Raw genomic sequence first — 13061 nt, 5'->3', positions numbered from 1 at the left:
TGATCCGCTCGCGTGGCCAAACGCTCGCGTCATTTTTTCTCGCTGTCTGCTTGCCTGCTTGCCGCATTGCGCTTTGCTGCCGCGCTCGACGATGATGTGCAAGATCAAGAAAAATCGGCGGCCGACGAAAATGAGATCAGCATAGTTGACGATCGCATGAATGAGTGAAAATGTGAGCGTAAGCATGAAATTATACGCTTATATTCAATTCTTATATATAAATTCTGTTTCATTAATTTTATCGACTTCTTATATCATGTTTTGTTTAATTTTTTTCATTTTGTTAACTTAATCCTTGATTATTTAATTTCATATTTTTTATCTCATTGTTAAAGAATTGTAATTTGAGAACCGTTATAGGTTTGTCAATGAATCGTGGGCAGTTGCGTTTCGTTCTCTCGGCGGTTCTTTTTGTAACACTCGAAAAACATTATTGCGTCGATCACGCAACTACGCAGATTGCACAGAGGAAGCCAACATCCAGTCAGTTGCAATTGGCTACCGGAAAGCACACGCCAGAACGCGATTACTAGCGTGTGATTAATATCGTCGAACGTTTATCCGTGCATTCGTACGACATTTTTATCCTCATTAATGTTACAACGACAATGATGATTACGACGAGGACAACTAGACGAGATGGTAGGATAAAGCTATATATAATTACATTGCACTTTGTGCGTGTATTAAAGATTAAAAGGCACCGATAGCGAAGTGGCAGTTATTTTAGTCGCTTTATTGCGATATACTAACAGCAAAAACGATTTTCTCCGAGAAATCACGTTACATTTCTACCTCGTCCTTCTCCTCCTGCTCTTCCTCCTTTTCCTCCGTTAACGAAAAAGAGAGCGAGGTGTAAAAAAAAAAGGAATCGACGTAAAGAACGTGAAAACGTTTTAATTTTGATCGCAAGCTTCATGTATGCAGAATACTCCGTTGCAGAAAGAGACAGATCGCATTATCTGGACGCGATTGCCAGTGTAATTTCGTGTAAATTGTCCAAGGTCGCTGCATAGCGACGTGAATATTTAAGCACGCCGTAAACAAAATACTCTGGGAAATGATGTATATAGAAGGGATTATCGTCTCGTAAGCGCGTGAACAGTCGAGCCATTCGTGAATTGTTTCTTCAGCTTGACTTTTAAAACAATTTTATTTTCTAATGTGTGAGTTGTATTAAAAACACAGGTACACTTTTCATATTTTCCATCTGCTAATTTTATTTCCAGAAACCAATTTTCTGATTACACTTCTATACAGTTCTTTGTAACATATAACTTGTAACTTTCTTCTAAACACTAAGAATTAAGCTACTCTTCTCAAAAGTATTGTCTACTAACTATTATCAATACGCTGTTCGGGCCAGATCTACTGATCCATCAATTACATTTTTTTCTTATCTACTATGAAATTTACATTTGGACGCAAGTACGTCATGGAAATGGAGAACTCGCGTCTATCGCTAAACGTGACGACGTGTGAACGCGTGTTACTCGGTCCTCGCGAGAAAATCGAGGCCCCGCGCGAGTGTTTTTTCGCGAACGCATAATTGCTCGTCGCTTCGCTTCTTCGTCAAACAAAATGCGACTGTTTTCGTATGATCGCGATCAGCAATATTGTGTTAAGGCTTTCCATAAAATTCGCGGCCCGCGGCGATGTAATTGTTATCGCGTCCAAGTCAATAGCGATTTCGCACAAAACACCGTCGGAATACGGGTTGCCGCTATATGAATGTGTCGGCACGTACGAAATGGTGGAAGGCAGGGGTACGGGGGGCCGAGAGGATCGGGGGACGGAGGCACAAAACGTCGAAGCGATTTATTAAATACCATACGGCTGAGCACTGTTATGACACGAGTATGCAAATATTATTTTGCGTGCACGAGGGGGCAATCAATGACCCGCTCTCTCTGCCCTCCATTCCCTTTGCATCCGTCGGATATCTTCCTCCCTTCATAGTTTCATGATCGAAAACGCGACGTGAGAGAAAGTTCGCGAAAGATCCCGAGTGAACTTCTGGATGATTAATCAGCCACGTGAGAATGTGGGTGGGTGTGTGTGTGTGTGTGTGTGTGTGTGTGCGCGCGCGCGCGCGTCTGTGTGTGATATATCGATTCGCGGACTCTAACATCTAACAGATGGATGACATAGATTTACGTCTTTTCTTTATTTCACGATTACGTAATGCATTAAGTGAAGCTATTACCTAGAAATTAGTCGGAGTTATTCTGTTTATGAAAGTCGACAAAGCAGAACGAATTATCGAGTATTTAATGATCATTCATTTGGTCTTAATATGAAATGATTACAATATGTCACGGTAGTGAATTGTTTTTCATCATTAGCTTCAGAAGTAAACTAGTGATAAATGTAAAAAATGAGTGAAATTTTTAGAAAATCTTACATGGATGATCTTATGTAGAGTCGCTATAAATTAAACTCTGCTTAAATCTATTATCACCGAATTATAGTTAAATTTATAATTCTTCTATAATTTTTCTCTAAGAAATAAGCACGAACCTTGCCCCGAATCGAAATCCGGGCGACCAACGACTGCACGGTTTAATCTATCGATGTTATGTCTCGATATATAATTGTGATTACAAGCGATAACTTGAAAATCAAGAAATTCAAACTCAAGGAACTCACCGATGAGCTGCCCTTCGGTCATCCCGCAGAAGTTATCCAGCGATCCGTCGGACAACAGCGGCATCGGCAAGGACGACGGGGGTGTTGAGGGCAGGGGGGTTAACTGCTAGTGAACCCACGAGGGGGTCGCGGCGGGGGCTGCCGCATTCGTGCTTACGTAGACACCCGGCGCGTTGCCGGTCGTCGTGCCGATGACGACGCCCGTGTTCTGAGAGACGACGCCACCATTCTGGCCAACGACATTGCCGTCGCTGACCTGCACGGTGCCCATCACTCCCTGCGTGAAGTTAAAGTCCAGCGTGCCACCCATCGACAGCTCATGCCTAATTACCTGCAATTTACGTATCGAATCGCGCGTTTATACGTACATGTTACAAAGCAACGTTCCCTCTTGTAACAATCCTTATCCGGTAACATGAATTTATTAAACTCTTTGCAGAATTTAAACTAGAATTATTTTTTTAACTATCTAATAATGTCTGCGAAATTTTCGTCTTACTAAAGTGCACGTATTTGCGCACACGGAAAAAAAAATGATATTGTATATCAACAGCATCAGTGTAATCGAGATGAAATCTATTGATGCAACATCAATATTAATGAACAAAAAACAGATAGGTGTTTTAATAATTCAAATATTTGGCCCAATAATATTCATTTGAATTGACTTTTTATGTTTGTGGAAGCTCGTGACATCGACGTTTAATTGAAGCAACTTTTTATTTTATTTTATTAAACAGCATTTTTTTCCGTGCATATAAGATCTTTCTTCTAAGATAATTTCATAAAAATTAATAATATTACTCTACTATAGATTTGGTAAATAAAATTCTTCAGCTAAGGATTAATAGTTTGTGTGACGATTGAGATAGATTTTGCGGTAACAGTTAGGAATCTCAACTGAGAAACTTTTCGCATTTATATTTTATTTTTTACAACAAATTGTTGTAGATTTAATTTGGGAAATCTCAGAATGCTCGCGCGGACGAGAAATGATTTCTCTATAATTTAAAAGTTATGCAAGTTTCTTAAAAACTTATTCGTGACGGTATTAGTAGTAACAGACGTAGCCATGGCAATATCAGTAGTAACAGACGGAGCATGATCAGACTTACTTCATCAACAGTGGAGTGGAAGCCGCCGTGCATCGCCTCGATGTTGATGTTAAGATCATCGAGGGCGGAATGATTGAGCGCACCCATCAGCTGACCCATCATAGTGCTGGCTGTGGCGGGGCAGGGTGTTGGCGTGTTGGGTGGGCTAGGACCGGCCGGTCCAGTTTGTGCCGGCTGATGCTGCGACTGCTGTTGTTGCTGCTGTTGTTGACGCTGTGTCTGAATCATGTATTGCAGCGTTTGCTGTTGATTGCTGCCCAGTGTTGGACTGGGCTCGCTCTGCTGATACGACGGTGACATGCCAGATGGTGACATGGGACTCAGGTTCTAATTTTTGAATTTGTAAAAAGAATCCGCGATGAAGACAAAAGCGTGATCGTAACAATTTGTATTTATATATGTTGCAGGCATAATACAAAATCAGACATTTTACAATAAGCCGGCATAACGAGTGTTTTAGATAAGAAATAAGAGTTTAGAAATGATTCTTGTATATAATATAATAAAAAATTGTAAGTATATGCGTGGGCTCCGCCTCTCCCCCGCATAGAAAAACTAATTTAACTCAAAGCCTATTCCTAAAAACTTGAAATTGAAATTTAGTTGAAATAGACTTGGAGTTAGATTAGTTTTTTACATGTGTACTGTACACACATATCTATACATACATATCAGTTACTTCCCTTAGCACTGACACAAAGTGTTATATTTCTCAAATATCTAAGCGAAACCTATGCGATGCATTATAAGTAAGTACACACACGGAGCTATGCCGGCTTATTGTAAAATGCCTATAGGCATTTTATAAAATGCCTGATTTTGTATTATGCTTGCAACATATGTAATTTCTTATAACATGTAATTTATGATACAAATATTCTTGATCAACAACGATTTACAAATAAAATATAAATATGTTTCTATTCTATTTGCGATAAAAAATATAGTACTATTTATATTTTTTCTCGTACAAATATCACAGTTTTCTATATTTGCTTATTCTTTATATCTCTCTGTCGTAATTTGTAAGAAATATAACGAATCTCAGAAAATTGAAAATTTCATGTTTTGATCTATTCTAGGACAAATACATGAATTTTGTTGAAAAAGATATGACGGATATATCACACAGCAATAAAATAATTAACTATAATTAACATAAATGAAAGTAAATAAATTTTAGCATAATTTAATCTTAGTAAATTCAATCTCGTGAAAATTGATCAATTAGACAGATTGTTCTGAGTTTGGCCCGGATGTGTTTGCATTTGTACCGTTATCGAAAATACGTTCCAATACAATTCCATAAGCGTATGATGCTTTTTTAAGCCAGTTTCAATAATAAAATGTAAATAAGCTTCCATCGCACCATCGCAAATCTTTTCGCACAAGACAACAAAAATATTATTGTAAAAATATCGACGTCGTGGAAAATAACGAGCTCAATTTCCATGAAGAAAAGATTTCTCGACTCCTTTGATAATAATTTTTCGATCAAGTCGTATTTATAATTAATCTCAATAAATAATTCATTTTGAAAAATGATATTTATTAATCATCTTGGCTATCATCGCGGTTAACGTTATATCCTTTCTCTCTAAGCCATATAGAAGCATAGACATTTCGTGTACATGTTTGCCTGTGTGTATGTGCGTGTTTGTGTAAAACATATATTGCGATCCTTATTGATTTTGCAACATTGCCAGGCCGAACATGCGCAACATAAAAACGCTGACGTCCTCCTTTGTGGAGAGTTGTGGTATTCTCGCGCGAAAAATCCGCCAAAAATTTCGGACTCACCATCTGACAGGCGCACGACTGCAGACCGTGAATCGGACATCTTTGCTGATTGACCGATTGCGGAGTAGGTGGCAGGCCATAGGACGCGGACGACGAAGTGCATAGGCCGTTGTTCCTCTGGTGGCTCTGGTACTGCGTATCGTAATAAGGCGGCGGCGGGACCGTTTGCTGCTGGTGACTAGCCGGCGATGATGTCGGGTACATTTGGTAGGGTTCCAGTTTCATCGTCTTGGCTAGGTTGCCTGCTAGCATCGTATCTGCTAGGTTCCCTGCTAGCATCGTATCTGCTAGGTTGCCTGCTAGGATCGAACATGATGCACGACGTATTAATCGTGTTATCGGACACGTGGATAAATGAACAGCAAAAAGTTTATTTTATCTCTAATTTCAATTAGGATTGATACAGTTATTAACCATATTTATATAATTAGTATAATATAAATAAATTATACTAATTATATAAAGTATAATTTAAATAAATTATGCAGTAATATAATATGCAACTTATATTGTACATGTAACGCTGTTTAATATGGCTAGAAGGTACAACTTTAGAAGATAAATTCTAGAAATATCAAGATATACAAGAAAAGAGAGGGAAAAAGGGATAAGAGAAAGCGAAATTAGATATGTACCTAGCTGTTGCTGTTGTTGTTGCTGTTGCTGTTCCGGACTGACAGCGTAGGTCCAATCTGGTTCCCCGAGAACCGCTCGAATAGGACTCAGTTGGCCACAGGAAGAAGCACTTGAAGCGCGAGGACTTGAATAATAAAAATAATTAATTTCGCCTTAAGCTTCTTCTTGAGATTTGTAACTAATATCTTTCTAATTTTACACATGTATAATAAAGATTTCTTTATAATATAAATGTATGCACGCGCGCGCGCGTATACCGTATATAATATCTAACTCTGTACTCTACATTTGATCGTATATTGCCAAACTATTAAAACCACTATTCTATTCCCGTAACTAATACTTGCAAGTATCAAATTCCCTCGAAATTAAAAAAAGGTTGATTGGTCAGTTTTGATATTACTCGATTCATATATCAACTGACATGACAGTCCACTAAAAAGGGACATGTAGTTCAAAATATCTTATCGACTATAAATCTTCGTATTTTGCAAATTTCATATTTTGCTTTTAAACGAAAATATTAAAGCTTTGTACCGGAAGTCAGAGGAGAGCTGGTATCCGCTGGCGGACGGCAAGGGACTGTCCGGGAATAGGTCTAGACCCTCTCCGACGCTGCTGCTGGGACTGGACGTGGGCTCGGCTAACAGTCCGCCGTTCCTCAGGGCTTCAGCTATCTTCTTCGAACGGCCGCGTCGTTTCTCTAAACTTCCGGTGCTCTCCATAGTGGTAGCTCTGCGCAACAAATATGATACACACAGCGCTCTCGACAGTTCGCGGTCAAAAGAGACGGAAAAACAGACAGAGAGGCAAATTGTCGGCAATCTGGACTTACCTACGACGGGCGGATTTTCCCGGCTTGGCGTCGCGATTGATCATCCACCAAGAACTCTTACCAGTTCCCTCGTTCTGCACTCGCATGAACCTGCTGTGCAGCGACAAGTTGTGGCGTATAGAATTCTGCGAACAGAAAGAATAACGTGATTTATATAATAAAATAGCAACACATGAAAGAGAGAGAAAGAGAGAAAGTCGCGCATTATAGAATCAAATAAGAATCTTGTATTATTAAATAATTGATTTCGTTACGTCGTTTTACGAATAAAAATTTAAAAAATAATATAATTATCGAACAGTGTTGTAAATAGAAGAGAAATTTTGATGCTAGGAGATTTTCTATTCAATAATAATAGTAATACATCTGTAAATCAATTAGGATTGTTCGAATTTTTCCCGCGGACTTAAGTGCTCTTCCGCATAAATTATATAGGGAGACTGTCTTGTTCGATATATATAGCAGTCTCTGTCTTTTGCACAGCGAGATAGCATCTATACTACCTTACTATCCGTATGTATGTAAGAGAATAAGAGAATACTATACACGAAAAAATCAATTCGTGAAGAGTGAATCATAGAAGCCGCGCTTTATAGTTCCTCGTCGTCCCTCCTGCCTTCTTCATTAGGCAAATTGAATCGGCTACGGGTATAGTAGCCGAATCTTCCGAAAAATTTCGAAAAGCTTCTACCCTAATACGAGAGTACCCGTGTCGCGAAGCGATAACAATTTCCTTTCGTCTTCGTCTCCTGATGCGCGAGTCGGCGAGACGAGCGCGCGCCGAAGGATGCTTTCAGTCGAAATACATACACGGAAGACGGCGTGATAAATAAAAATGGCTTCTTTAAAACGGCCGTTATATCGCGAACGAGACAGGCGGAAGTTGACGCGAAGTACTTCGAAGAACTTTCTCAAACTCGCGCCACGGCATTTTATCGTTTCGTTAAGTCGCCCTTCTAAAACAGAGTCGCAGATTGTTAGCCTTTAAATGGACAGAGAAATAATCATAAAAATCCATTTTTTTCTGACGATATTATTATAGGACCATCGAGCACAAAGATCTTTAGCCACATGGTGAATATATATCTAGAAATTCGTTTATTAAAAAAATGGACGTTTTGTACCTGTCTATACATATACATATATCTAAATCGAGTTATGAATAGTTTATTTTTATAACGCTTTATGACATTTTGGCAAGTCATAAAATTGCTAGATATTTATCATCCAGCTGCTACGTTCAATTTACTTGGACATCTGACATGTGCACCGGACGCTTTAACATCCAAAAATTTATAACGTGGAAATGTAAGCGATGTATTCTTTACTGCCAGAAAGAAATAGCTCGCCTTCATGACGCATATCGCGTTCGTTGCTTCCACCCACAACATGTCCCTTTCAATATCAATCCGCGAAAAAAGAGACCCGCATCCATCGGATAGTTGGTATATATAGCGTATAAGTTTCGCTTGTGTTGTCGATGCGACGTAATACCGCAGTCCGAATGACCGTATAACAGACGGAATAAAGGTTAATAGACCGGCACGAATCTTTCCCTTTGTTTCACCGTGGCTGGCTTCCGGTTTTGATAAGCTCGTCGAATTAGCTGGTCGCACAAATGAATTCCGCGATATAAATCTGAGCTCCTCGTTATTTTTATCGCGGCTTAGTGCTTTCCCGCCTTTACTGCCCGACACTCTTTTCGAACTTGACCGATCGTCTCGCCGGACTTCTGAATATCCGGAAAGACGAAAGTATTTATCGACAAGTTGGAGAAGCTGTCGGGGGGGTATCGCGCCGACGGGATGCTTTTACGATCACCAGCGCCAGACTCCTTTCGCCTTTAACCCCCGCGTGAGAGACTCGCGCTTGAGGGACTACCCCTCCGATGGGGCGATCAGCCATTTCCAGTCGTGCAGTCGCGGACTATACGGCGGGAGTTTATAACCCCATCATCTACCCGCCTTTATCGGTGCTGTGCTTCGAAGATGAAGACATTTTCGGCGCCACCGTTCTGATTTTTCCATCCCAAGCTTTTGCGAGAGATTACGTAAATTTGTAAAATTATAATGTCTTAAGAAGCAGTTGCAACTTGTTACGATAGAAGCAATTATTTAAACCCAAATATTTTTCTAAAAAAAAAAAAAAATTTGGCTACTTGCGAAATAATTTTGCTATATAATTTGTGATTATCCTATTTAAGAGCAAATCTTTAATAGAAATATTTACGACGATAGTGTTTAGAAATTTCTCTTGTATTCAATGAAATTAAAAACTGGTAATTCTAATTCATTAAAGCCCAAAAAATGTCAAGACTCTGATAAAAACTAAAAAAAGCTGAGAATCAGATAAGATGCTGTACTCATTAAGAAACATCATCGCCATTCTCTCTCTCTCTCTCTCTCCCCCTCCTGGTATTAATTAGAATTATGCAAAGTACAACTAAAGCTTTTCAATGTCGATTAGCGTTTAATTAAATTTACCATCTGTATTCATAACTAGATGTCCGCTTTAGAGAAGGAGATGTTCTATCGAGATTGCTTGACTGAGTTATCAAGATAGCGATCACTTTGTCGATCTTGCGCGAGGCAAGAGAGCGCGGAATGAACTCCGTGTTCTCTCTCTCTCTCTCTCTCTCTCTCTCTCTCTCTCTCTCTCTCTCTCTCTCTCTCTCTTTCTCTCTCTCTCTCTCTTCGGGTTCCGACTGCGATTCTCGGCCGCCGATAAAGCCAGGCACTTTCGTCCAAAATCTCTATAAACTGCGTGGAAATAGCCTTCGTCTAAGAGCGAAAAGAACGCGACGGAGATGACCGCGCGCCGTCATCTAGATGAGAGCAAGAGAAGAGCGGTTATCTCGCGTCCGAATGGACTGTATAACGCGCAATATATGGAGCGTATATACTTGTCCTTCTCGTGCTTATACGATATTCGCTAGCGCATCGTGGACCAGAATACGTACGCATGATAAGGAACGCCGACTTCAGCGGAAAGACGAGATGTCGCGAGCGCGATTACTCGTAAGTTTTCGATTCAAGGTCGCTAGGGCATAGAGCATCTGGGCAAACAACGGCAGCAATCAAGAACCAACATTAAACGCGAATTTTTTGTGTCTTTGAAGTTTGTCATTAAAGTAGCTTATCTTCTGGAACAGGGGTATTAATTGCGATTTAATAAATGACAAATCGTAAAAATTTTGTTAACATTTAAGTCCATGCAGAAGTATAATTAGTAAACAAACGATACACAAGGGTATGAATCTTTTTATCTACTATTGCGAAAACTAATAATCTTAACAAAAAACATGGCTAAAATATGTACCAATAATTTATGATCGCACTTACTTATATATATTTCACTAATGCTTTATTTTATTAACACTACTAAGCCTCGCATAATTTATTAGCTGAAGAGCTCTAAACTTGCCACTGATAAAAGGAACTCTTATCGCATTTTTGGTTTGTGTGCATAATATCGCAACGCGTACAATGCGCTCGTGGAACGAGGACGGCATTCTTGCCGGCGATCAATTACATCTCGGTTTCGACAGATTGCAAATGGCCTTTCCGATACGGGGAACGCGGAAACGAGCGTGCGATCGCTCGTCACAGGGAATTTGCGATGATGATTGGCGGCCAAGGAAAGGGACAGTTTGAATAATAAATCACGATCGTTAGGTAACTACAAGCACGGAAGCTTTAATTCTTAATGCGCGCGTGGAAAGAAAGGAACCAGGTTCGGCCTGAACGAACAATTTGTCTCGATCGCCTTCGGCTTCGAGTATGCGCTCGCTCAATGATTCGACATGCACTCGCATTTCGCGATCTGCATATGCGTCATTTCGTAACCATCGAGCGCACGGAGAGAAATAGGAAATCTGCGAAATTACACAGAAGTCGTGAAATAGAGAGCTATAAAAAGATTTTTTAAAAAAGATTTTTCCCTAACATATTTCTATTACACAATTTTGCTTTTAAAAATATAAGAGCGCAAGTTAGAAAATAAAAATTTATATAACATAATAAGAAAAAAGTATTGTATATTCATGTATTAGATAATAATATGTATAAAATATATCAACACGCATGATACTAATACATTTACGTAATAATTTATATGTTTTATATGCACAACAGAAAAAAATTTGCGAATAATGTGACGAATAAATCCAAATTAAGATCCAAATACTAATAATATAGCACAATTCTTCTACTAGAAAAATGATAAATGTCTGCAATGATTCCATAAACATATTTATCTCTAACTGCTTACATCTTCGTCTGTTTAACAACGTATTATGCGAATTATCTCATATAGCAACGTAATGGAGTTTTTAATCCGTGCATGACGGGAAATGATTACAGATAGCGAACGTTTGTAAATAACCGCACAATCGCGGAAGGAAACAAAGTCCTACATCAATTTTTACGGACGTGGTTTTTATCTTGTCATGATGTATTTTACGCTTCTGTAAGTCTTTCTTATCAGAAGGACGTGGGACCAAAGTTGCGGTTTGCGAGCAGGCCAAGACCGCGCGTGTATCTTATACAATAATTTTCATCGCGCAATAAAGGAACCTCGTAATCAGACTCAGAGATAACAATAATACATTCTAACTTCACCGGAGAATAAACATGAAGCAGAAATTGTCGTTCGATATCTCTGGCTTTAAATGATATTAATCTTAAAAACAAGAATAAAATTATTAGCAGGATTCTGTCAATCAATTGGATATGTGAGAGAATAATTTAACAAGATATTTAAGATTTAGGTATTTAACAGTTAATCACACACATATGATGTTTTATGCATTTAAGTATATCAAATACTGATTAATTTAATTATACATATTTTAACTTTTCTCTTGCAAATAGACATAATAAATTTTATTGAATAGAGGTACTTTTCCTAAAATTAAACAAAAGCATTTCTTTAGCAAAGCAATAGAGATTTCTCTTTGATCTCCGTCCTTATAGTAGGTACGGTGAACTCGAGTTCTGAACTTGCCTCAACATAATTTAATAAACGAATTGCAATGGAAATTTAAAATCTGTCGCTTCTTTATTAAGATAATCATAATATGGTCTTTAATTTAAATTAAATAATTAATTAATTTAAATTCAATCTTGAAAATTAATAATACCATCAAATTATATGCTTCAATAAAATAAATTTTGCAAAGATTAGATCCAGCTTTAATAGTTGGCCAACTAAAAGCGACTTAAATCCCTTTTTTTCTAGATAATATCAATTTTAAAACTAACAAAAAAACTAAATTTCAGACAAATTTTTTGTTAAAAGATCGATTTAAATTACTATTTTCTAGAATTTTGCAATTTTATTTGAAATATGGGGGTCCAACTTACTTCGACTTGACGTGACAAATTTTTTAATAGAATAATCGTATCCATGTTAACGGATAAAAGTTATCAATGCCAATCGAAAGTTTGGCAGCAATAGTAAAGCATAAAAGAGAAACGCGGCTCGCAAAAGAAGCGGTATCGTTTTACATCGATGACGACGTTTGTGCTCTCAGGTGATTAGATGGTGACCGAGAGCCGATCACATCCAAGAAGACTGCCAACAAGACCATCCCACCAATCCGCGCGTGCAACTCTCTCTCTCTTTTTCTCTCTCGGTATACATTAATTCAATTCCATTGACGAGTCCAATTTCGTAAAAAGCATTTGCCGAACGATCGAAGAAGGATCGAGTGTGCACTTGCTTATAGCCACACATATATGTATATACATATACACCCACGCACCGCCTACCTGTATGCACTTTAGCCAGGACACTCGTTTCGTGCTGACGTAAAGGTGATCCGTTACAAGTCTTAGCGCAGCAAGACTTCGCTTTTACCTCAAAAGGATCTTTCATTTTTTTTGTTACTTTGTAATTATTCTTGAATCTCAAATGATGTTAAATGATGTCTTTCTCTCTACGTGTGTATTTATAAAATCTCATACATTAATTAAGCGGAAGAAAATGTAATTTGTCTTCTGTATTTCCTTTGATCATGGTCCCTT

The 13061-nt window shown here is 38.4% G+C and overlaps 1 protein-coding gene across 4 annotated transcripts in view; it reads right to left on the bottom strand.

The window, feature by feature from the left end:
* Nucleotides 1–13061, bottom strand: part of Foxo (forkhead box, sub-group O) — a 158766-nt gene that overhangs the window by 44572 nt on the left and 101133 nt on the right. The window contains exons 2-8 of one of the 4 annotated variants that reach the window (XR_011730713.1): nucleotides 7036–7160; nucleotides 6738–6935; nucleotides 6200–6324; nucleotides 5565–5863; nucleotides 3765–4091; nucleotides 2650–2980; nucleotides 1195–2567 (exon numbers count right to left, since the gene is read on the bottom strand). Coding sequence is in view for 2 of the 4 variants with exons in the window: in XM_071769312.1 (XP_071625413.1) it covers nucleotides 2756–2980; nucleotides 3765–4091; nucleotides 5565–5863; nucleotides 6200–6324; nucleotides 6738–6935; nucleotides 7036–7160 (1299 nt within the window). In the remaining 2 variants the exon portion in view is untranslated. Of the gene's footprint in view, nucleotides 1–1194; nucleotides 2981–3764; nucleotides 4092–5564; nucleotides 5864–6199; nucleotides 6325–6737; nucleotides 6936–7035; nucleotides 7161–13061 lie in introns of those variants that run through there. The other 3 variants (XR_011730707.1, XM_071769327.1, XM_071769312.1) reach the window with 3 other exon arrangements.

The sequence above is a fragment of the Temnothorax longispinosus genome, chromosome 1, assembly GCF_030848805.1.
Source record: "Temnothorax longispinosus isolate EJ_2023e chromosome 1, Tlon_JGU_v1, whole genome shotgun sequence".
Taxonomy (NCBI): domain Eukaryota; kingdom Metazoa; phylum Arthropoda; class Insecta; order Hymenoptera; family Formicidae; genus Temnothorax; species Temnothorax longispinosus.
This window is presented reverse-complemented; position numbering and strand designations above follow the sequence as displayed.